The sequence below is a fragment of the Cottoperca gobio genome, chromosome 7, assembly GCF_900634415.1.
Source record: "Cottoperca gobio chromosome 7, fCotGob3.1, whole genome shotgun sequence".
Taxonomy (NCBI): Eukaryota; Metazoa; Chordata; class Actinopteri; order Perciformes; family Bovichtidae; genus Cottoperca; species Cottoperca gobio.
Window position 1 is genome coordinate 5,881,421 of NC_041361.1, and position 26,704 is coordinate 5,908,124.

Genomic DNA, 26,704 nt, shown 5'->3' on the forward strand with positions numbered 1-26,704 from the left:
TTTGATTCGTCTCAGATTATCTCTGTGTAGCGGGGTGGGGGAACACAAGAAACCCACAGGATCCTATGTGTTCCTTTTGTGGAAAGTTATCTATCTCACATGGATGACAAATCAAGCATGTAAATCAGTTGACCTCAAGAACATGTTGAAAAGTTGCAGAGATAGTGTGCTTTGTAATTAGTTTATTACTGTCTTCGGCTCTGGGGGGGAGGGGGGGGGTTAGGGTTACTGACTCCTCTTGGATTAGACTACTAATCTTATTACTGCAGGTATAAAAGCACCAACTCATACTATAGTGTTATATTGTTGAGAATACATTCCAACTGATTTTTTTGTTTTTCATGAGAGACTTCAGAGTATTTCTGCAATCAAACACATTTAAACCCTCATACCCTGTTGCTACAAATAGTGGGACCTTAGTGACAGAGCAAGTAGATAAAAACTGATCGGCTTACCTTGTACCTTGCTAAAGCTAGTTATGTTTAGGTTAGCGAGGAGAGATCAGTCTATGATGTACTGCATTTGGAGAGACTTCAAAGCCAATAATCCCAATGCAATTTTAAAATGCTGCTGTCAGCATTATAGTCAAAGCTGACAGAAACCCTTTCTATATCTAAGTTTGTGCCTACATTTGTAGTTTCTTGCATGTTCATCACTTAATGATACTGTCAAAAAACAAAGATATCGGTTGTGACTAAGCCTTCTTCTGTGGTGTTAAATGAGGTGCATGCTGATTGGATGTCAACCCATCTGGTCCCTTATATGAAGAGTCATAAATAAAGTCAGTCTCATATTATTGGATTGTCACACCAAGCTATGGGATAAGGCCCAGAGTAAATCACATGCATGACTTTGATTTTCAGGCATATCTCACCAGTGTTACCGTGAAAGATACCGTGGAGTGAAGAGCCAAGAGCCAACCTTTAGTTTAACCTTTTACAATGCATCATATTTTATAAATTCATCATAAGTTTATGATATAGTTCATATAGGTGTATATAGTGTAATGTAGTGCAGTAAAAAGTTAAATATTTACATCTGAGACATAGTGGAGTTGAAATATAAAGCAGAATAAAACGTAAACTCAAATACTTCCATGTTAAAGTACAAGTTTTAAAGCAAAGTACAAATACGCCAAAATTGCAAATCAAAAAAGTACATTACTTTAGTAAATGCACTTAGTTACCACTGACAACAGATCTTTTACCAGTAGACATGTTGATTATGTCATAGCAGGAAAAGCACATGTGTAACTGATATCATTACTGTTCAGTGTACAGTAAGTGAGCAAAGCCAGTGACCCAGCATGCACTAAACCAGGGCCATCATTAATTGTATTAAGCACACCTTTGCTTTTCCAGAAAGGACAGCTCAAATTGTCTGCTATGCCAGACGTGTTGCTATTGCAACCTTGAAGCTGGTTTGCACGGAGAGTGGCGTCTCCAGGGGAAATAGACAGTTCAGCATTGCTCTGCGACATGGGGCCCAGAGGTTGTGTGAGGAGGTTGACCTGTGAGCCCAGTCGTCTCAAGTCGGACTCACTGTAGCTCAGACTTTTGCGATGGTAGAAGATGGGTGGCTCGTGGAAATGTCTGGGTAATGTGGGCGTGCCTGGTAAGCGGGGTTCCTTTGAATTTATTGAAAAATTGACCTTACATAAATACTGTATAATATATGTTTTAACTCTCCTATAATAGGAACAGCGTTGCACTTTGGCGTTGGCTTTGGCGTTGCACTTTGGCGTTGGCTTTGGACTGAAGGATGCTGCAGGTCAGGAGTATATTTGGTGTTTGAGATATGAAGGACATCACAGAGATGCTGTCGGTCATTTTGGTTCTCAATCTGCTTTTGTTAACAGAGAAAATGTTTGCTCACATATATGAGCTGAACAGACTCATTCTTTGTGCGTGGCGTCTCATCAGAGGAAACTTTTCCAAGCTCCGGTAGAAATCGGGGAGGGAGAGAAGCTGATGTTGATTCTTCAGGGAATTATCGTATAGAATTATTATATAAGTTCTAGTTGCAGACTCTCTTAAACTTATTCTGCATTGATCAGCTCGATTTATTTCTCAATGATAGAACAATCTTGGAAGTGCTGACTGAATTCTGTCATGAGATCACGTGACACATATTTCCCCTTGTTATCAGAAAGGTTGGCCTTTGGAAAAGCACATTTGATTTCGGACAGCGTGGGGAAGTGCGCAACATTGAAGTTGTGTAGTTGTGTCTCAAAGAGACGGAGCTTCACACAGAATACTTTCATGTGCACAGTCGGCTCTTGTTCAGTGTTGAGATGACCAGTAAGATCAATTAAAAATGCCAGGTCTGACAAACATGGAGGGTCACTCAGCTCATGAGGAGGTCAGTCCTTCTTTCAAAAACAGGTTCATTTCTGATCTCAGGGAATAAAACCGCTGCAGCACTTTGTGGTAAAGTCCTCGTGCTCGAATTATGTTGTGCCCTTTAGAGTCGTGAGACCAAGCAGCTCTTCCGTAACGCAAAAGTTATCGTCAACTCCCCGCAAACAAATGAACAGCTGTGGTGACTGTCGCATCTGTGCTCTCATCACATGTAATCGAGTAAAAATCTAAAGCATAAGCTTTATCTGACACGTGATGTTTTAAGTTAGCTGACAAATCAAAACTGTGTTTCTGTGTTAGAACTAAGAAGTACAAAACATTCAAGCGCAAGTTTCTATCTGGGCCTTATTCCATTATACTTTTAGAATTTGCTGCAGGCCAATTAAAAATGGACCGGCGGGCCGTAGTTTGGACACCCCTGCTATACTGTATAGTGTTTTTATATGAAGATATAAATTCATTAACTTTTCCGACAGGTGGCAGCAGATATACAGTTGACAGCCACAACAAACGCCTCAAACTGAAATTTCCGTGCTCCACATATACAAAAAAACAAGGCCTACTGGGAAATGAGTTCAGTTCCTGACGTCGGTAAACCCTTTTTATTGGCTTCACATCCTACAAGTACTACATTTCCCGACAAGCACTGTCGCCCTGTAGGAGCAGTCCCAGCTGGTTGCGTAGGTGCGTCTCATTTCAACAAACGGACCGTTCAGCTGTTTCAAAAAAGCCGGTGTTGATCGCATGAATTTACCGGAAGTTAATCGTTTGTGACTTCAAAGTAAAATAAGAGAGCTCTGACACTTTAGGAAATTATCAATGGATGTTCACACACTATGAGTTCTTTCATACATGTTTATTTATCATCATTTTAGTACATAAACAAAACAAAAACAAAAACAAAATCAAAAACACAACCTCACATGCTCTGAACTCTGAAGCCTATTTTATTCGGCAATGGTTTTATTTTGAAAGTCACAACCAGAAGTTGTATATCCTCTTTCTTGTCTTGGCCGTTGGTACTCCTGCTCCGGCGCAATTGCTCCGACAAGCCGGGGGAGAGGTGAAGGAAACGCAGGATCTCAACGATGGAGCATTTTTAAGAGATAACGACGAGCTCCCCCGTCGGAGATAATTGAACAGAGTCATCTACATGACCAAAGAAACAGGACCGGCAACGAGAAACGCAAGCGTAACAATCATGCAATTTAAATACAGACGAATTTAAGCAACCGCTTCTTCTTCAAGGTTACACCGCTTGAAGACGCCCCAACATCCCCCCTTTATCGCAGATCAGCTGGCGTACGTTGGTTGATCGTCACCGGTACCGACCATGTCTGTGGAAGAGCAGGGCTACCCCGACGCTATGATATCGGTGGAGGCCGCGCCGGAATGGATGCGGGTTGAGATCGAGCGTCTCTCCCGGGAGCTGAGTGAGACCACGAACGAGAAGATCCAAGCGGCTGAGTACGGACTGGCGGTGCTGGAGGAGAAGCAGCAGCTCAAACAGCAGTACGATGACCTGGAGATCGAGTACGAGGCCGTCAGGCAGGAGGTTGACCAGCTGAAAGAGGTAGGTTGCATTTTTAAATCTCAGAATATACCTTTAGATATAATATCATATAGTATTTATAGGCCCTACGCATCAAACCTAAAACCCCGAATCTAATATTTAATTTGGGGCGTATACCCATTTGTTATACCAAGAAAAAAAAAGGTTTTATTTTGTATTTGTACGGCCTCATCACAATATTCCATATTAGGACTTAGTTTACTGTGACATTTGGTAAGGCATCTGTCTTTCATCCTGCAAGGTCAAAACTGCAGGATGAGGAGGGGATGCTACCTCTGTAGGCTGCTCCACACCCCACCCCCTCTTTACTTAGAGTGCCCCCCATTGCACTGCCACCTTTTTATTTATTTATACAGCTCTTATGGCCCCTTTTTGAAGACATTCCTGTCTGACTCACAGCTAGTCCAGGCCTGGTGTGTTTCCACCCCCACTTCTGTAATTTCGTAATCATGAGTAGATCTACCGACTGTACAGATATGACCATTATTCTAGGCAGTAATCTGCAATACTTTACTTTCCATGATTGATATGGGACAATACAATCGATCTGAGTAATTCATTATAGGCATATTTAAATTTACATGTAGAGACGACATTCAAAACCTTGATTGGCACTAATATATCTTGTCAAAGTGTCTCTCTGCTCAGATGGACTCTCTTCTGTAAACGAGAATTACTAGTTTAGTTGAAAGGGGCGGGAGTACGTTTGAATTTTGTACCTTCCCGCTCAGAAGAGAGAGAATAACTAGCAGAGGAACCCAGACGAGTTATGACCATGTGGGAATGGAAAGAATTTTGAGAGTGACGTTTCAAGCAGGGCTGGAGAGTCAGATAAAGGATGTCTCTGTTTTTCAGGACAGTGGCCAGACTTATTCCATACTGTTCTATTACATTTTCTTCACTAGAGCAGCAGATTGTCACTGTGTTGTAGTTTAGAAAGAGGAGAAGTATGGCTGTAGAGTGACGTTAGGCAGCCAGCGGTTGCAGCCTTTAACTCCTTCTGTGCCTACAAGTAGTCATGGAAAAAAAAATCTGATTCCCTCTTTAACACAGGCTTGTTCATGGTTGCTCACATCCTTCTTTGGAGATATGGGTTCTCCCCGGCCAGACAACCAATGGCTGAGAAAGCTTATTACTTTGCCAGAAATCTGCTCGTCTCTCCCTGGGGTATTTTTTGTGCGTTTCTGTTGAGAGACGCATGGAGAAAGGGGTTTTCAGCTCTCTGCTTCTTCCTCTTCCTGTGACGCTCTCTCTAGTTGTTGTTATTGTCTTTGGCAAAAAGGCCTCGCTCTGCATCAGAGGAATGACAGCGAAAAGATCTGAATAGAAGAAACCGACTGGAAATGGTCTGAAAGAGTAACCATGGCAGCAAACTAAAGCATACCAAATGAGCAGGGACACTTGAGAAGTTTCTTTTCTTGGTTTTTCAAAATATACTAGTTGAAGTTTTGTTTTAAAAAGAAGCTCTCATTGTGAGTCTGGTTGGACTCCCAGACTGCTTTCTTCCTGTCTCATAATAGAACACAAACATCCATATGTGTGGGTAATAACTTGTTTTCTCAAAGCTGTGGCAGAGGTTCTGTCTTTTGCCTCAGGGTTGGGTTATACTGGTTGTAGATCACTGATCAGATGTTAAGCTTTGAAAGAACATAACTATGTTCCTCTATCCCTCTACCCAACCCCCAGCCCAGCCTCTGTATGAAGGGCAGACGTGATGCTATCACTAGAGAAATACAAACACATTCTTCTGACATCCCTCTCCGCTTCCTCTGTATTGTCTGTAGAAAAACAGTAGATCGTGGGGAGCATACACAAGATAAGCTACTGTTACAACAGGGGCTAAAATACAAACTTCTCTTTAGTGTTTGGTTTTCACTCAAAATCTAAATGTATGATTCAAGATAGAATTGCAATTGTGAAAAGACAAATGTCATAGTTATAAGCCTCACAGTCTTTTGTTGCTCTCATTTGTGGGACGCTTTGAGGTAGGTCAGACTGATCAGTGCGGCTTTGTCTGCAGCTGTTGTAAAAGCACATAGGAGAGTTATTTCTTTGGTCAGGTATAAATGCCATGTTCTCTTTTTGTACACAACTACTATTTACACTGATGGCGGCCATGTTTGGATGTCTCTTCCCTATTCGAGGACTTGGACAGACGGGAATAGATTGTCTGGGAGATTTACAGGGTAGCTCAACACTGGACCCTCTCCAGTGACCACAAACCTCTCCTCTCACTTACTGGTATGCACAAACACAAGCATAAAAGACAATAGCTTAAGATTTGTGAGTATTCATAGCAATTTAAATGCCCAGATACCACTCTCAGGCTTTGTCTCAGGCTGGACGTAAACAGCCAATCAGAAATCATCATGACAGTGAGCAAACTCCCCCTGCCATTGAACCAATCCTCACCTACTCTTGGGAAAGGCACTTCTAGTCACACAGAAACGCACTCCCACATACACACTACTCTTAAGGGAGGAAGATGGAGGAATTCTTCGCAATGCTGTTGCTTAGTTACGGCACAGCTCTGTGCCTTAATTTGAGCAGCTGTGCTGCCTCCTCAGCAGGTGCTGCTTCCTGGGTTGGTCGGTGTTGGTCGGTGACTGCTTAGGGATCATCTCACGGCTCGCTAGAATAGTACATATTGTAATTGGCTGGAAGTAACCATGTAGTGTTTAATGGTATTCATAGGCTGTTCCTCCCTGTTCTTTGATGTAGCCATCATATTTGTATGTATAATAAATGTTACGGTCTTTGGCATGTACAGTACCTGCCCCCCTACTTTTCCCCTTTCTCATTCATTTCATAGCCCTCCAACCACACAATTATTCTGCTTGTCACTAGGGATACACTGCTATCTATATGTTGGTGTCTCTCTGTCCTTATGCATCTTCTCCCTTACTTACTCCATTGAAAAGTAGGTACACACTAAGCCGACTGTGTTTATTGATAGTCAACATTTTCTTAGCCCAATGGCAGAGTTTGCAGTACCTGACAGAGATATGCATCAGCTGGTAGATTATAGTAAATGTGAGTCACTTGGCCCACTGCCCTGTGCTACCACCTGGAGACCTGGAGTTTAACAACGCAAAGACTTTATATGTCCACTTGCCTGATTATGCATTTCTTTGTGATTCATGGAACCTTTCATCAAGGACGTTTGACAAACAGTACATTATAGCTTAAGTCAACAGCTGATTTGTACACAGTGAGCTGTCCCCTCTTGAAACAGTGCTCTGATAAAGGCACTCTTGCATGCTAGGCTTCTTGTGGAGATATGATAAGGCTGTGTGGACTTTTCCCAGTTATCAAGCAGATTGCAGAGTACAGTCTCAGTCACAAGGCAAAGTCGTTAATGACATTATACTACCCACAGTGGAAGGTGATGTTCCCTCAACTGTTGATGATATTCTAAAATGAAACCACTCACAGGGGTCACATCAGGTGACACACTTCTAACTGTTAATGCAGTTCTGATGGAAGTTCCGGCTCCTGTATATAGTTTGTGTCTGTATGAGAACCGGAGAGACTTTGGTAACCGCGATGGGCTTGATGTTTAGCCCCGATGCCTTTCTCTGTCTGAGTGTAATAAGATGGAACACAGTGGCAACAAAGACATAATCTTCTATCCAAAGACAACAGACCAATAGAGCACCACCCAGTCCCCACTTGTTTTTCTGATACTGGTTCTTACTTTTTGGGACTACAGACACTTGGACAATGGCACTTTAACAAAGGCCTAGAGCTCCTCGGCCCTTGTTGCACTGCGGCGAGTGTCCAAGACCGCACTGTGGTCATTCAGTCGCACACAGACCCCATTCCTCCTCTGCAACGCTCCCGTCGGTGAAGCGACAGCTGTGCACTACGTTGTGGAATTCAACCAGACAATCAGAACCCTAAATATTGTTAAGCTCAGTAAAACCTGCGTCCTCTGTGCTCGGCTCGCTGGCCCTTTGTGTGTTTGAACCAACTGGGGTTAACAGGTCTTGGGTGTCATAGATGAAGGGAAGGTTAAATGCCAACAGAACACAGTGTATGACAAAAGAGAGTGAGAGAGGCGTCCCATTGTGGTTACATTTGAAAGGATTGGGCACTTTTGTCCCCTTTTGAAATGGCAGATCACTAAGGGATATATCCTTATATGTCTTTAAACAAAGATGTTTGTTGTGACTAAGCCTTTTTCTGTGGTGTTAAATGGGTTGGATGCTGATTGGATGTCAGTAGAAAAATTCAAGGCCATAAAACCCATCTGGTCCCTTATATGAAGAGTCATAAATAAAGTCTCATATTATTGGATTGCCACACCAACAGCTGCTTTTTCCTCTTTTCTCAATAATTTTAGCCATTGTTATCTTATCATTAACTTCCATCCCATCCTTCGCTCAACTCACTGCACTCAATCATTGTCTTATTTCATCTGGTTTTCAGTCTGTGTTCAGTTATGTTTTTGCCTCTATCTGTGACCTAGCATATGCTAACCCTTTCAGTATTGTCTGGGGTATTCTTTTATCCATAATGTATTTTGCTGGACGACAAGTCTGCAGTTAAGGGGTAATCTTTTCTAAATGGCACTAAATAAAGTCCTAAATCCCCTACCCTCCGGGCCTAAGAGGATGAATCGCAGCAGCTATTCACAGGGCTTACGGAGGTCTGGGAGTCTGCCAGGCCCAGTCATACTCTGCAGCCTCCATAGCCAGGGACAGGTAGGTGCATTTTGGGGGTGAGGCTGGACAGAGGCTGGACAGAGGCTGGCAGGTGTTCTATGGTAACTGCAATAGTGTCTCTTTCCTGGCCCAGTAGCCTACTCCAGTGGCTCCCAAGCCCAGTAGACTGTGCTCTGACGGCTGTCAGGCTTTATGAATCACAGCCTCCAATAAGGATGTGCAAAATATTGTAAAGACCACCCACACAATCATTTTGTGAAAAACCGTAAATGTTATTAAGTGTCCAAACAGGCTGGTCTATCCACAAGATCCACAAGATCTGCATAGACTAATGTTGCCCTCTGGGTCACAGAAGGACGACCATATGGTTTTAAAGTAATGAAAGAATCGTTCCGCCCAGTTTTAGGTAAAATGGCACGCTGCTAATCCTTAATGATTTTAAGGGCTTTTGTCTTTAACGCCGATAAACAAAGTACCATCAGCATCCGTCCACAGTTCAAGTAGAGGAGCATTAGTACTGTTTGAGTGTTCCAGATCTCAGTGGGTAAATAGTTTGGACTGCAGGAATGTCTTTGGTTTCATGTGTAAAGAGTGGAGTGTTTGTGTAGTTAGTTCAAATAAAAATACTCATGCATTTGTCAAGTCCTGCTTTAACAATGGGCAGTGTAGAAGGATCATGTATTCAGCACTCTTGGTATGTAGGAGTTTGTTGGCTGAGGGTTTTCAATGAAACCTACACAGAGTTTCTCACCAAGCCTCTTAGAAGTTGTTGTTGCCTACCGAAAGAGCATAGCATTGCGACTTCCTAAGGAGTTATTATATATTCTCTAATTTTGTGTGCGCCATCAGGTCACACTCAAGGCACAGTATATATATATGGATGAAGTTATTTGTTAATCTAAATAAAGTATATCCATAAAATTGAACCCAACATTTTTGCAGCAAGGAAGTTGATGATTTTATTTTGAGTGATACTTTTTAATGTGTCTGTTTAGCCCCCATATGCAAAGCCTACAGTTATACAAAGTTAAATGTGTACCTTTTTTTTTAATTACCCTACACCCCAGGGTTTAAACATTTCTTTGAAACATTTGCAGAAGTCAAAAGTGCACGCAGAGAAGCTGTATGGCAGCCCAGCAGGGTCATGATTGTACCAGTGTAATCCAATTACTGAAGACCAGGGCCAGATCAGGCTAGAGTCCAGGCTAAAAGCAGAGCATGAGGTCATAGTAATAGCTGTATGCTTGCGACAGTACAACAGGGTTCTCTCAGTCTCCAGTCTCCCTTCTCCTACACTGCCTAAGGACTAGGCTATATAAACCATTAGAAATCTGTCAACCAAGAACGCATTGTGTTTGCACGTGTCTGAGCTAGATGTGTGTGTGTGTGTGTTTGTAAGAAAAATACAATGGCTACTTATCCCATTTCTCCTGCGTGTCCAGCTGTCTTTATCATGTAGTTTGATTGTGTCTCTTGCATCCTATTTTGTTCTTTTACCAACTGATTAAATCTAAGCTAACCCTTTTTACTTTTATCACCACAGATATGTTAGATATTTAGTGTGTTACTTTTGTATTAAATTGCTTAAAATTATTATTTGCAAGCTTTTTTATGACCATGGTCTGTGTTGTGGGGGGGGAAGCACTAGCCTGAGTGCTAGGTAAGTTTGCTCCACAGTAATAATTCCTTGTTGTATACACTTTTGATAACTCAGGATATCATGTTACATAATATCGGATAGGTACTCTATTTTCCCATTGACACACGTGGTCTATGAACTGCTATTCAGTTTAGTTAATGTCAACTTAGCCAGTTCAAAGTAGGGTCATATTTATTTGTATTGAGACAGTGGTGTCTTTATATAAACATATGAATCAGCTAGGCGTGTGGGTAGTGTACAAGTTTTTATGAACCTCGCCTGCATCATTACTTTTAGTCTTTAGTCCGTGGGCTGTATCGGATTGCCCACACACCTTCCTATCATTTGTGCCACAGAATCCAAGCAACATGATTGACACAGAATGACACCCTCCTATAAAAATGTATGGCTTTGTGTTGTTGATAAGATAAATGTCTGTGTTTCCTGTAACCATAAAAGGCCTCTCACTGAGTCTCGGCAGAGCTCTGCTCCATCAAATCTTTCTTCTTCCTTCAATTGAACTGAAGTCAGAACGCACGTCCTCTGACCCCTGCTCTGCATCCTGTTTACTTGTGAGGAGTCTGGCTTTTTATAGCACATAGGAAGTATATGAAATATGCCTCTTTATCAGTCCAGAAAGTATCCTGTACAGTCTGTAAAGCCCACCGAGACAAATGTGTAGTTTGTGATATTGGGCTATATAAATAAATGTGATTAACATCAACCCTTGTTATGCCTCAAAAAGCTGTCCATCTGTAGTTGTCCATCTGTGTGGGTGAAGAAGTGCTAAACCAAATGAAATTTGCTTTGTAAGACTTAACTAACATCCACATCCCGCGTGCATTGGGACCTTTTTTTAACTGGATAGGGGTTGATTTGCAAGTTTCCAATCTATACACTAATCTAATCTTAACACGCATTGCAAACCAATTGCAGACACAAAAATGTTGATGTCTTTTTAATGACTTTCTGAAATCAGAAGTCCACATTTCCCCATATTGTGATACGCTTTACTCTCCTGGGCTTTGACACACAAAGACTATATGGAGGTTTTTCCCACAGGGATGTTTTTATCCCCTTGTGTTGAATATATCCCTAAAAACAAAAGATATGAGATGGGACCTCAACACCCCATGCTAATTAGCATATACAAATAGCAGGAATAAGCTTTTATCAGCTATAAGAGGACAGATGGTGGCTGCCCCCCGTCCCCAGATATACACGCACACATATCCAAAGGATTTAACTTGCCACACCCATATCCTTCGACTAAATGGGAGTTTTGTTGTTCTTCTCTGCAGTTTGGCCCTGGGAATTCTGTAGTGTTGTGCAGTACATGAAGATATCAAATGTAGACAGATAGGCAGTCTATGTTTACATGAGTACATTCTGACACACCCCTCCTTTGGTTCTTCTGAAATTCTACATAGTCCACTCATCTCAATTAGCTTCTAACTGGCAGAGTAGTGCTTCCCATCTCGCCTAAATTAGTTAAACCAGAGGGCAGACAAACTAAACAAACATCTTCTCGTTTTTAACATTTATCTTTTCAAACGTTGGCAACCCTCATTTTTAAAGGATTGTCCCTTTGCCCTGGGGAACCTTTTTAACTTTAACACCACAGTACAATAATAGAACAGCAGTACATCTACATTCTCCCCACACTCCTTACCCACACCCACCTCCACCATCCTCCGACTACCCCAGGCTCCTATTTTAAATAGGCTAGTGGGTCTGGGTCCCCCTGTTGCAGTGTGTCATACCCAAGTGTCATAGAGCCCACGCTTTGAAACCCTCAGGCATGGTTAAAAAGGGGAGATAGAGGGAGGAATTTGGAATAGAAAAGGGGTGAAAGGGAGGGGAGATAAGAAGACGTAGTTATATAGTCAGGCAGGGGGTTGCCTGTACAGCAATAATAACATTAGAGTTTGGGCTCAGAGACAGCGAGGAGAGGAGGGGTTTTAATTGGATGTGTGCCAGTCTCTCAGGGGTCCTTGAGAAACGGGGATAGCCAACTGAGAAAGGGAGAGAGGTTTGGATGGGAGGGGCACCGGGCAATGCCTGTGTTTCCTATGGGAACCAGCTCACTCCCTTTTTTAAAAGGGAGAAGAATAGGGGTTCCTCTATCAGCTGACTTAATGAGTTTAAAGTGCTGGGATTTTAAATGGATAATAACCAGCTATCTCTTTTTTTGTACAAACAAAGCTTAATAAATGTGTATCTCATAAAAGAGCGGTTGGGTGTTTTCCAGCATTTGTTCAGGACTTAAGGGCATTGTGTTAGGGTTAGACTTGTCTTTCATCTCTTTTCATTATTTTACTTGAATGCTCTGTTGTTGGAGAGATGTATAGGTATTGTAGATTTGACCAAGTGTGTTTTGAACATGGAATGAAAGAACTTATTATGTAACGCAAACCATAGACAATCATTTGTCTATGGACAATCATCAATGCCTTTACTGTTTTCGTTTTTAGGCCTTAATGGTAGTTGCAAAGTGGTGGTGAGGCTACTCAGCCTTCAGCTCATTCTTTACAAACTGACATGGTCTCGTATGGAAGACTTGCCACACTGACCCAAGATTTAACCTCACTGGTAGAGAGAATGTGCGTACAGTCACATTCAAGATTTAATTACTGCACATTGGGAAGGGAGGTCATTAGTCTGGGTCTGGCCCGGAGTAAAGGCAGGACCTCCCCAAGAAACCATCTTCTGGCTTTGGGAGGGTGAATGCAGAGATAGGAGAGGGGAGTTAGGGACAGCACAGAGACCATGAGATAACATCTGCCTTGTTTTGTGAGTGAAGGAAAATTGGATAACTAGTGATGAATAGTTGCATTTTGATGGCAACATACAAGGCACCTTAGATGGAAAACCTCAGGAAGAAGGAAAATCGAGTTTCGACCGTCCCTCCCCCATTCTGTCAATGCTTCACTCTGATTGATTAGACATGTCTCGGCACTAATGGGTGAGTCTAGGATGATGAGGGGAAACGCATTAGGGTCTCGTATACAACAATACTCTAATAAATGATTATTGTAAAGGTTAAAATACGGGTTAGGGTTTTGATTTTATACTGTCTCTGGTAACCGTGAACAAACACAAAAACAAATAGATTAAACGTCTACTTCACCTTCCCCTTCTTACTGCTAACCCGACTTTGGAAGAACATTTAATCACGTGTTTGGGCTGTGTGTCTGAGTTCACAAGCGTATGCATGTGTATGTGTGTGTTTATATTTTTGCCTGGCCCCAGCTGCGGCCCCAGCTGCTCCCCTCCTCTGTCGCTTATGTCAGTAACAGCGAGGGGCTGTTCAGCTGTGCAGGTCATACGTAAAGACTCCACAGGGAGCAATGTCTTTCAGGAAATATGTTGAAATACACCCTAAATAGAGACTCAGTCTAATTCTTGTTTACTATGATTTTGGCTTGGCCAGATGGCAATGAGCAAAAAACAAAAATACTTCAAAGCATGAGGACTAGCAAGCTCTTTTTGCAAACAAATCTCAAATTGGAGAGGTATGGCACGTGGGTGAGAACTGTTGCCAGAGAAAGAGGGAGGAGAGTTAGCTGTGCTAGGCTGAGCTCTGAAACCGCCATCTGTGTTGGTGCCCTGACTCTACTGACCGCCTCTCGCTCTGTCACTGTAATTGGCATAGTAACCATAACAACGACAGTTCCCCTGGGGTGCGGGCGCGTGGACCTGAGGGATCTCATCCAGCAACTGAGTGTCAGGCAGAAAGGGGAACCGACAGGCACACAACAGGCAGGCACCGATAAGGCTGTCTTTGCATTGCAAATGATTGAGGTTGTGAATGCCTATAGCTGGTGTTGGTACGTAACATTGCCAGAATATGAACGATGATAAAGAGCTCAGAATCCAGCTCAGACGCTGATATGGTGGTGCAATATATCGGACCTATTGAATCTCTGCTCTCCCTTGAGACATTGGCTTTTCCCCCCGTGCTGTAGCAGATTTAGCAACTGAAATAGACCCGATAAACAGCAGTCAATTAATTCACAAGGAAGCATCTGTCTTCATTTCTATAAGATTAAATACTGAAGACAGAAGTAGAGTTTAAAACAGTGTGGTTCATTTCTCGAGTCAAGACGAGCCTTCTCAGGAAACATTCAACCCCAACTAAATCTGCTTTTCATGTAAATGTTGATAGTGGAACATGGTTCGTTTTTAGATCGTATTAGTTCGTATTTCACTCATGAGTAGCATGAAAATGACCTATGTAAGAAGTGCCTTTCATCTTATATATCATACACTGAAGGCTAAATAAACTGCTCAGACTCAGTTTGTTTCGCTCAGTGCCAGAGGCATAATGACTGTTTTACCCTTTAATAACAGAGGAGCCAGTCCATGAACACCCACAGTATAGAGCCTTCGGGCTGACACAGACACTATAATGGCAGTGGTGGGCTTCATTGTCTTATCTTTGCAGGTGTTACACCTTTTTATAAAGGAGATATATTTTCTGAAAGGTCCTGTCTTTGTGATGAATATATATGTAGCATGTTTTAACTTGAGATCTGACCAAAGGCTGATTTCATACAGAGTCTCTAATGCTGAATTTATAATTAATGGCCTGTGTGAAGTCGGAATAAAATATGAAGTGTTTTCCCCGGCGACATCTGATGAAAGCAGTAACTAGTGCTTAATCTTTACAGCCTGATGCAAGCAGGGAAACTGTATGTAGAGATTTTGTATCACTATGCTCCTGCATCCCAATTATTTTTATGGTTGAGGACGACCTCTGCAGTGAGGCGTGTAAAAGGGCCTCATGAGTCTGATTTAGTACATCACTCATACGCAGATACCTGTGTGTGTCTCTGTGTGTACATGTTCTGCTTTAACTGCGTGTGTCTACCTTCTCCCAATGGCTCCATCCCCTCTGGCGATCTCTCTTTCTCTGTCCTGCCTTGCATTGCAGGAGATTCCAAATCTGGCAAAGCTCTGTTGTTGTTTTTATAGGGTTCGCGCCCTTTTATTCTCATTATGTATATCGTTCAGCCAGTACACTTGAGGCTAAATCTTTTATTTTTTAAGGAAATATTTATCTCGTAAACTCGCATGTGGTTATTTTTCTCTAACCTCTGCCTTCTCATATACTCTGTAGTGTATTCATTGCCTTTAGTATGCAGCGCATCGCCTGTACGTGTTGACAACATGAGTTGCATACAGTGTTGGTGGAACCCCTACGAGGCCTCGAACAGTCAGAAGGAAGAGCAAGCCCCAACATGGAAACACCAGGTGCTGCAGTATAGCTGCCTGCAGGGCAAAAATTGGAAATGGTGTGTGTGTGTGAAATTGTCCAGGCCTGTGTGTGAATAATAACCCAACGGCTCTGTGCTATGCAGTGAATCAATGTGGCTCTCTGCCAGGCAACAGCTAGTATCTCTGCCTCCATCGTTCGTATTTCCCTCTCCTTCTGTTTGGCACATATACCGCCTCCCACACATCGAACTGTATGACAGTTTCTTCTACTTATTCTGGAATTACTCCTTATAATGTTACCGTAGTAAATCCCTGCTTGAGAGGTGCACATTTTAGACTTGCTGATTTGGTGAGAAACTGACAGTGAAGCACGAAGGGGAGAATTCAAACCGGTGTTGAGTTAATCATAACCTCCAAGGATTTGTCAAGGCATGAAAGCGAATGTCTGTCTTTTCTATTCAACCATCCGACTGAAGAGTAAAGTCTGAAGTAAATAATTAGCTTCTCTGTTACTCATTATAGCAGGTTGTCATTGGCTTTGGCATAACATGCCCTAATCAGCAGCAGTGCTGTCAGTCAATTGAGTTAACTAAAAACAAGCGTACGCTGCCACGGGACATGGGTCGCATTCCTCACAAAACCATGTTATACAGAACGCTGAAAAAACACGGGGAGCTATTATGTCCTAACGAAATGAAGTGTAGTGTAGTGACACGGTTGGTGTTAGAATAGTGGGTCAACCTGCAGTGCTAGGTCAGGCGTATGTGTTGCCCCAAGAGATCTTTACTATGAAACAGTTGACAATGGACAGCTAAATATAGAATCAACACACCTCGAAGCAATATGTCCCTTCTAAGTGGCTGGCTGCACAGTGGCCTGTGAATGGAGATGGAGACGCGGACGGAAGTAGGGTAAAAGAGAGCATGCCTCTGTTTATCATCACTACACGTGAGCTGTGATTCACGAGGCAAAAGAATCCATTTTGTGTTTTTACTCCACCTCTCTTCCTCCGCAATCGCCTACAATGACAGCTCTGACACTGACCAGCCTTCAGTGTTGCTGGAACACTGCTTTGGCATCCAAGGTCAACCCCAACACTCTCACCATCTGTATGACTAACTAAATTGATCTCAATGACATAGTGTTATATTGTTCGGCATCCGTCAGAGGCTGTCTTTGTCATAGCACAAGAATGCTGCTTTAGAGACCGAAAATCTCAGCTCAACATCAGCCCACTCTGGTCTACAAGTCTTGCCAAATGCATGTCGCATTTCTGCATCTCGAGGTTGTTCCGTCTGATATGTCACAGTAGGCATGCGCTACTGTGACCTATCTGGCATCATCTAGTGAGATTATCATGTCAGCATTATGCCTCCAAATCAGTTTTTGCATGAGGGAAGCCATTTTACCATCTTTTTTTTCCTGTCCCTTTTAGATTTACATGTGGGCCTTACCTCCACATTATGCAGATGTGGCTTCATTTTCTATGGCTATGCCAAATTATTTTTTGAGACTTTTGTTGGAGCCATTTTTCTTTTGCTTTTCACTGCCACTGACATGTTTACTACCAGTCTTTATGAGTCTGGCGTTTAACTCTCCCATGTTTTGTCAGTGCCTGTCTCCAGGTTTGTGTTTGTGCATGTCTTTCTATCATTTCTAGTCTTTATCTTGTGGTCGCATCAACCAATAGAGAATACGTTGGTCCCTGACATGTACGGCTAAGCAAAGGATATGGCTAACTTCTAGTTTAGCTTCTTTCAATCTGGCTCAGCAACAAATAAGCTGTCTGACTCCTCTCCCTGTCTTATCCTGTTTCCATTACTCCATATCTGTCTGCCTCTCCTCCTGCAGCAAGCTTTACTTTCTTATTAACTCCAGGCTGTGAGACCACAGGGGGCTCAATGGAAACTTTAACAATAACATGATTATAGCGTGACCACAGGAAAGAATCGGATCCCAATCCAGAGAGTTTGTTAATTGGGTTTTGGTCTTAAAACAAGGGTTTCCAAAAGGGACTCACTCGTATTGATTGAAATACTCCTGGCCTCTTTAAATCCAGCCTTGTGTACAGATCGTGTGTGTGTTAATTTAAATGTGCCTAGTGGTTTTATTGTTCACTGCTGACGGTCTCTACCTGCTCACTATTCTCACTTCATGCCAGAAACATTGTTCTTAGCCAGCGGGACAGAAACCTAAAAATAGAATTTTAGATTTGGTTTCTTGAGCTCCACAGGGCCTCTGAGACGGGCAGTATCGATCTGCTTATCACTTGTCAGATACCCAAAGCCCTTCTCCCTTGTGCTCTTGACTCAAAGGATCGGAGAAACATGCGCAGGAGGATCCTGAGCCGTGAAAACCACTGTTAACTCTGTGACCTATATTCTCTCTGCTTTAACATCCTACACCATGTAGGGTGTTGAAAGTCACCACCAGGATTGTAGCCTTCCGAGCCCAGGGTTAAGCATTCCCCCTCTATTCCTGAACAGCAAAAACATAGCAAAACAAAAAGATGCGCTTGTCTCACCTTCTAATCAGCAGACTTTGCCTCTGAAGGCTGTGTTCTCTGTGAGATTAGAGGACAATGCAACGATTATACAATGTTCCAACCTGCTTTGAACACAAATGGACAAGCAGTCACGCTGTCGTAGCAACATTTGTTTCGCTGAAAGATAAACCTGCAGATAGCGGATTGAGTTGGTGTAATATAAACCTCATTACCAGAGAAACCAGTGTTTTGATATAGGCTATACTTAAGACTAAAAATGAAGGCATAGCAACGACTTCCTTCCTCAAATTAGTCTGCATTCATGCACCAAGTCTTTATTTATACCTCTGAAAGTTTCCACGTGTTAATCTTATGACTAGGGTCGTCAGATCCTCTGTTAAGGTGTGAGCAATGTGGGGAAGTGATACAAATAATTCTGATGACAGAGAAGGTGGTGACTCGCCTCATTTTATCCATCATCCTCAATCACATGATTCTTTTGATCACTGATTATGTACTTTGATCTCCACATGGCAGCCCACAGTATGAAGACCAGCCCAGCATGGTGTCTAACCTCAACCCCTCATCTATGCACTCATCTGGAATCATCAGGTTCTATAGAGGGCTAAATCTCTTTGAATTATTGACTTTTCCTTTATGTAGCGTTAATGTAACCATTGCCCCCTCAGAGGAAATCCAGTCCAGATAGCGTGCTAATGACTAAAGACCTGCCTTTGATTAGCTTTACAAGAGATTAATAATCCACGGCTGCTCACATGCCTAGTGTGGAAAAAACTGCAGCATATGGCAAACTAAAGATGAATTATAAATTGGGTGGGCAGCTCACTGTGGGATTACAGGCTTGGTCGCGTGCATCCACAATTTAGCCTCCCTAAGAGTAGGCTAAACCCACGCTTTGGGGAGCTGAGATTAAAGGCCTTGGGTCAGTGGGTTTTGGCTTGGGTCTCTGCTTTTATGTTTGAAGGACAGGCCTCTTAGATTGGATTGATCGGAGCCCCTTCGATGTCCATCATACACCAAGATTATAATGATGGGATTCCCCTGGTTTCTGATTGGGTTAATCCTGTCTCTTGCAAAGACTTCCTCATCAAATAGTCTCCTGCTGATTGATGGTGTGGTTTTTAGAGAGGAGGGAGGTGGTAGGGAAGGTATGAGGAAAGTTATTTTAATAGATCCTCTTATCTGGAGTTACGGACATTAATTGTTTATTGACAAACTTTGGCTGTCAATAAAATGTCAACCTTTCCCTCGGGATAAATAAAATCTAATCTTATGTTATACCTCCATATGAACCTTTGCCTTAAGATAAGTAAAGCACCTCCCAGAGGTTAGGGCACCATGACTACTAATATGATATTTATATGAATGTTGTGTAACAATTGTGAATTATATTCATATTCATATGCTTGCTAAATTTCTTGAGGAATCGCTTGATTTTTTTGGTTCATAAAATGTCCTTTAGAGTTCCCTTCAACCCAACTTATATATAACTTGATATGTCCAAATATGTAGTTTGCCACAGATGCAGTTCCTCATGTTACTGACAAAGTTAACACCATTTCAAACTGCTGTTGCTTCTAACGCTAAATAAAGCATATTGCGTCCCAGTAGGAGGGTTTAACTGTTCATCTTTGCTATCTCCCTGTTTGGATTGTCATTTCCCTCGAATGTGAGAGATAACGTAGCCACCCTGCACGAGACATGATATCACGCACTTCTGTAACCCACTGAAATAGTTTTACACGTTCGCATATTCGTCTTAAGACCTGCAAGTAGGCCAGTTCAACTAATGCAAACTCCAAAAGGTTCATTCCTCTAAAGGAATTACTAGGATTAATGCAATGCGCATTCAAACAGAAAATCCTGCAGCAGCCAGTCGCATGCAAATGTATGGGGGTATCAGGTCAGAGAGAAGAGACAGCACTGCAGCTGCAAACAAGGTCAGAGCGAGTGCCTCAGGTGATTTCAGATTACCGCCTGCACTCCAGCTGTGAGGCGAGATGAGAATCAGAACTTTTTCATTGGATCACTGGTGGCTACAGGATTGGAAATGAAATCTCTAATCATGGGGATGATTATTTTGAGAAGGTGGAGAGTAGCCTAACCTAGATTCTGTCTCCCCCTCTCTGTTTATATCTCTGTTCATATTTTGAATTTAAACAAACGGTGAAACTGTCTTTCATATTGCACAGTCAAACTGCCCGGTTGATCTCGGCCTTTTAGCTGAGAATATCCCTCTAAAGACGATAGAAGCCTGAGCCTATACAGTATGTCTTCCGTAGTTATTTAATCTTCATGAATTTCATCCCCCTCGGGCAATCCATAAAAATCAAATATCTGCTGACCTTGCCGTACTCTGCTATGATCTCCTAAGGTATTAAGAGCATTAGAATACAGGCCTCCCATGATCACCCAGACACTAGTCCATTTGCTCTACTTTTCCTGTTTGGTTTTCCCATCTGTGGAGTCGCTGCTGAGCACGTGCAGGGGAGGCCAGCGTCCTGTGGGGAGGGGAGGGAGAGATGGGGGAGCAAGGGGGAAGACTGTATGATGCAGCCCAGATGGAGCCTAACTGATTATCTCTGCGGGGCGATGGCAGTATTTTGGGAGGGTTTTGAGCCCCTGTCCCCAGCTGAACCACAGTAGTAGAGATTAGTGTCACTTTTAAAATGGATGAATCACAAAGCAAACTTTTGTTAGTTACAATACTGATATTTAAAGTTGAAATAGCCAGTTAATAGGTCTAGTTTTGCCACTGAAATGGTGTTAACAATGAATTGAAAACATTTCTTCCCTTCATTTCTAAACAACTCTTTTCCTCACTTATTGTATCTCCAGGCCTTTGGACAAGCATACTCCAACCACAGGAAGGTGGCAGCGGATGGGGAGAGCCGTGAGGAGTCTCTTATCCAGGAGTCGGCCTGTAAGGAGGCCTACTACGAGCAGAGGGTCCTGGAGCTGCAGTCCGAGGTCCGCCAGGCTCGCAACATACTCACCAATACCCAGTCTGAGAATGAACGCCTGAACACCATCACCCAGGAGATGAGAGAGGTAAGAGTGTGGGATACACAAACAGAATGATTACACAATTATTCCTGACAATTGAATCTGCTCAGTTCAGTCAGCCGGTTATGTCTCATAGGACGCTACTAATGCACACTGTACATATGATGTTCGAAAGGTCAACACACGAGGACTGGGTAAAGCCACTGTATCATGATCAGGTCTTTTTCTTGCGTCATTACTTTGAAAATGAACTCTCTTCTGAGTTGAAGCAGAGGGTTTGTGTCTGCTCTTGTTTGCCTGCAGCTATTGAGAACAACGGGTGTGTTTGTTCATCTTCCTTTTATTTTTTTATGTATCTGAAGCTGCAGAAAACATAACAGATATTCATCATTGATCAATCTCAAGAGTCTTGCATAACTACTGCACATGCATTCATTCGCCTCTGATACTTTCAATGTCGCTGTTCCTGGCCTGTAGTATTCAGGGTGTGATTGCAGAGTCAACAACTGGGATGTTTCTGACATGCTAAGACTGATCCCACTGTATTGGCTGTAGCTCAGAGACCAACACCTTGCCTTCTAGCTTAATGTGATCCTCCAAACTCTGTTTTGATGCAGGGTGGAGTTATAATTACAGATGGAGGGAAAACACCGAGGTCGTGGGAAACATGCTCTGTTGCAAAAGATGGCTTTATCGTACCTGAATAAATGAACTATTATTATCTCACATTGGTGTGAACCGTTGAATGACAATAGTGTTTAACCTGTTGCCCCAGCTGTGGCATTAACAACATGCCTCATTATAAAAAATAAAACTCCACTTTTCTTCAACATTAATTGGCAAGCCATCATCCAGGAGTTGACGCGACATCTGAAACTGTAAACCCGGCCGGTCCGACTGCATTCGACACACAAGCTACCAAAAATCATTAAAACAGGTAAGCAGAGCCTGACTTCAAACAAAGTCTGCAGTTACTGAATGTGTTTGAATGCAGTGGTTCCGCCCGGGTGAGGTAGGTGAATCAGAAATGCCACTCTCCTAAAGAACTAGAAAATAAAAAACAAAAATTGTATTTTATACATAGAATATATATTTAATAAAAAACAAAAATTGTATTTAATACATAGAATAGATATTTTGGGGGATTTGTTTTAAATAAGACGGCCTATTTGAATACAGATATCTGTTATGCGCTGTTAGGGGGCCCAATCGGGACGACAACGAAGAAAAGTACAAAATAATCGCTAAGGAGCCCGAATACGGACGGCGAAATTAAGACCGTTAGGGAGTCCATAGGGAACGATAGCACCAACTCAAGTGTGTATATATTGCATGTATAAAAGCGTTTATATAGTAGTGTTGTAAATATTTTCTTACAGTCTTAGAACGTAGGATTGTCGAGGCTCGTTGATATGTAGGGGTGTGAAGTAATTGCTACAGTGCTAAATAGAACGATTTTCGGCACTATCGGAGCATACCCTTTACACATTCTAGCAAATATTTTCATATCCTACTCTCTTAAGCTTCCCTAACTATCATAATGCTAACCGTTATTGTCTGCGCCCCACTTTGGACAATGTCTGACCTCTTCACCGCCTCTATTTACATATAATCACAGCTAATCGGCCTCATTAGGAGAGACAAGTGTGCAGTGCAGAGTGTGGGCTGTGTCTTTGCCAACGGCCATGTATGTGTGATTTTACGTGATGGAGCTAGTGATGAGGACATTGCATGAAAAGGAGAGCAGTGCAGGTTGAAAGATGAGAGAGGTACGAAGCTTTGAAGAATCCCGTTTGACATAAAGACAGGGAGACATGAAAGGAGGAAGAGATGAACAGGGTCTGACGGGAGAGCAGAGGGAGCCGCTCACCTTAAGAACTGTTTCTTTGGTCTTTGCGTCCCTTGACAGCCAAGTAAGGCTAGAATAATAAAAAGGCAGGTTTGAAGTATCATCTTGTTTGAGGATTTTGGCTTCATGAGAAGAGAAGGAAAATACTTCTCATGTTAAATTTAACTCATGTTTCTAGTTAGGTGCAATGTGCATCACATGCTGCACCAGGAAGGAGCTCAATGTCGTCATATCAGTATTTTGTGCAGGGATTCTTTGGTTCCAACAACACTTTACCACAGTGTTGTTGCTCATTCCATGCATATCTCCCACCCAATAAAAGCGTTGTTTTGTTTAAAGAATATGAAATAGGCCCATGTGCTTCTGGGCTTCACATTTAGCATTCTGCAGTATGACATTCGGCTCTTTCTTCCTCTCTGTATAATGCTCTCGCCATGCGGTTGTTAACCCAAATCTTCCCGTGTTCATGCACTACAGATTAACAGTAGCTACGTTTTGCAGGTCAAGTTGATAATTCCAGTGTAATTGAGAGGGAGGCGAGTTAAAAAAGGGGCTCCCCTCCACAGTGAGTCTAAAGTCTTTGGCAAGCAACTGCAGCAATCACTGATGTTTTCTGTGAGTCACTGCTTGAGGCAGATGTCAGCCGCGTGTCTTACTCAGATTAGTGAAACAAACTTAAAAATGCCATGTCCCTCAAAACGACTTAAGTTCTGGAAAGCTCCCAATTCCACTATAATTAGGTCAGCTGCTGCTCAGCTCTGCATCTAAGTAGGTATAAGTTGGAAATAATGGAAGCCAGATGTGCCTCACTAAAACAGAACGCAATTTGTCCTATATTATAACTACCCTGTATAAAACTTTACTGCCTGCAGTCGTTCAAGAGACGTTATTATTTTCTACATAGACACTATGCCTCTTAAATCTCCCACCTGAGGTTTGTCACTCCTTTTATATATTATTCTAACATTTGAGAGGAAAGGGAATGTAGTGTTTGCAGCACATCTGATCCGCATGACAGCTTTTTCTGCTGGTGCCATTCCCATTACTCCCTGATGCTGCATCATGGGCCCTGGCCAGCTCTAATTGGCTAGATAAAGGGGGCTGCAGTGTAAATTGTCTCATGTATAGGAGATAATGACACCCATCTAATGGTACTTCTGTGGGTGCTAGGAGAAGTGTGTGTGTGTGTGTGCGTGTAAGGCAGGCAAACGGAGAGAGCCTGTGCACTGACTGGCATTGTGACGAGACTGACGGGACTGAAAGAGGCCTTTGTCTCCTGGGTTTCAAATTAGCCCTAAAGCTTAGGCAGGGAGAGAAAGGGGGGCACTAGGAGATGATGAGAATGGTAAGAAAGAAATCCGTTAGCAGTAGGAGAAAGGCTTTAATGAGAGTAAATCCAGCACCAGTTGTGGACCGTGCTTCTTTTCTGGGACTGCATGGCTCATCATAATACGTCAGGAGGTTGATTGAACAATCATGGAATGCAACTGACAGTTGGGCTGTAACCGTTGCCTTTTTGTGTTTGGTTGAAAGATGTTTTTTCTTTTGCTCCTGCATATCGACATGGTTCCTCTGTACAGTTAAGATGCATGTAAAGTGGGAGCTTTCGTGAGATCGGTACAGAAAGGCAGCTTGCGACAGGCTTACAGAATGTCATTTGATTGTTTGTTAGTTTACATATCAATCACTAGATAATGTCATTATTCCCCAGATCTGGAAGCTTCTCTCAGTGTAAAATTGCTTTTGTCTCTGTACAGATCATTGAATTCACAAGCATTCAGTTGCAGTATTTCAGCTGGATACTGACATCACATTCAAACCTCCCAGGCATGCTTTCATTACAAAGCATCAGATGTTAGCCCCGAGCACCGATAAGACATATTTCACTGCTACGCTACGGTCTACAGGATTAAACCTCCACAAAGAGCCAGTAACATTGTAAGGCAGCGCACTCTAATAGGCATGACTTCATTAAATTCAATTTCATCTCTTGAGAGGAATGTGCCTACAGTGATGGCTGCCATTATCATCACATAATGGGGGATCCCCATTGCCTGCCTCTTAGGAAATATTCAAGCAAAGCCAAAGATGAAGACGTTTAGTTTAGTTGTGTTTCTGATCAATCCCCGTAATGTGGAGGCCTTTCAAATGTTAAACATGATTGGTTTTTCCACCTCGTTGACGCAGTCGACGGAGCTGTCAGACATTTGGCTTTCCACTTAATTCAAGTGCAGTTTGAATTGGCTGGATTAAACACCTGGCGGAGAGAGGGGGATTGAGAGAGGGAAGTATCTGCATCGATGGGATGAGCGTAAGAGGTCGGGAGAGTGCAGAAATATAAAGCTCATGAGCCCTTTTGTAGTTGTTGCAATGAGAAGAAATGAAAGTGCAACGCTGCATGATTTCAGTGCAGCAGATGGACACCAGAGCAGGATTTCTGTTGTCACTGCAGCGCTGACGTCTCACCTTGATTATTGAAAGGTCAGAGTTGAGTGGTAAAGGGATCCAAGGAAGGTTGCTCTTTGTTCCCCGTTATTATTGTCTGACGTGAGACTAATGCAATGGGACTCCCAGAGGGCTCTGGGGTGTTGATGTCGACTACCTTATTATTTCTTGTGACATTTAGTCCTAGACGGATCACCTCCTGTCCTGCGCTAGTTGGAGGGGGTGAGCAGTATGTAAAGACAAACACAAAAGGTTGAAACTATTTCCATTTTTGCACCAGCCAGTGCTACTCCTGCTGATGAGTGAATCACAGACCGACTAAAGCCTCCAGATGTTCTCTGGGTTACGTGGCCACAGCACCCAACCTCACCTAATCTTACTCCCACTTCAGATAGCTGCCTCATCAGCACGTCTCACAGATTTATGGCTATGTTTAGCCCCTAAGAGGAGTGCGTCTCTAAAATACATTTAGAAGACGTGCCATTGATCCCTAATCATATTTGTCTTTTGGTATTGGCTTTAAGAAAGCTCTGAAAGTGCGTCGATCTTGATTTAAGCCCCTGGCTCATGGCACCAAAGAGGTTTTCCGTGCTGGATCAATGGATCCTAATAAATCAACAGCGCACACACAAACAGGCCTACACATTCACTTTGGCTAATGTGCTCACATGCACATGTCTCGACCAAATGACCTAAACAAATCACTAATTCACTGTTAAGGGCATGCAGGCACACTATCACCCTGTGGGCTTTTTAACAGTCGCACACTGGGCAAAGCACCATCAGCCACACAAGGGTCCTTTCACTTTTTAGATTTGAATTGTCTCATTGAAAAGTGTGACCTTGACTGTGTCTTCTCTCCATAATGGGTAGGCTGAATAGAAGCGAAGAGGAGGATAAAAGCAGATCTGCTTTCACCCACATTCTCGACTCTGACAGTGGCAATAGGCCCCCGAGCTTAATTTTTCCTTTGCTCTGTCTAAACCTATACTGGGGGGGGGGGGGGTTGAACTGTGGTGCATCAGTGATTAATTTTTCGTCTCTCCGGAAGGTAATCCCGGGATGTACTCGGCTTGGTAGAGTTAGAGTTAACTCGGGCTGACGTGCCCTTGACGTGCTTCAGAGCCTACAGGACACATAAAGTTTGTTTTCTCATTGGCTGAATGAAGATCAAAAGTTCTCTCTGGAGACGACATCACCAGAGATCTACAAGCAGAACATGGCTGCCCCTGTCCACTATCCTCTGATAGATCGATAGATGGATATGATGGAACTCAGTAAGAGAAGGGAATTCAACTGTGACTGATACATGGCCTCTAAAAGCACACTGACACACATGGAGGAGGAAGTGGGAGATGGAAATATGAGAGCAGCAATGTTGGTGAGATGGCAAAATGGAGGCCAGTGGTATTGGAAAGAGAAGCTGAGAAAGAGGAGGG

The 26,704-nt window shown here is 42.8% G+C and overlaps 1 protein-coding gene across 1 annotated transcript in view; it reads left to right on the top strand.

Annotated features, from left to right (window-relative positions):
- Positions 1-3,400: 3,400 nt before the first annotated feature.
- The window catches only part of LOC115010539 (protein bicaudal D homolog 2-like), a 42,228-nt gene continuing 18,924 nt past the window's right edge, over positions 3,401-26,704 (top strand). Inside the window, 2 exon segments of the mRNA XM_029435157.1 lie at positions 3,401-3,933; positions 20,804-21,016. Of these exon segments, the coding sequence (XP_029291017.1) occupies positions 3,694-3,933; positions 20,804-21,016 (453 nt within the window). The 5' untranslated portion in view covers positions 3,401-3,693.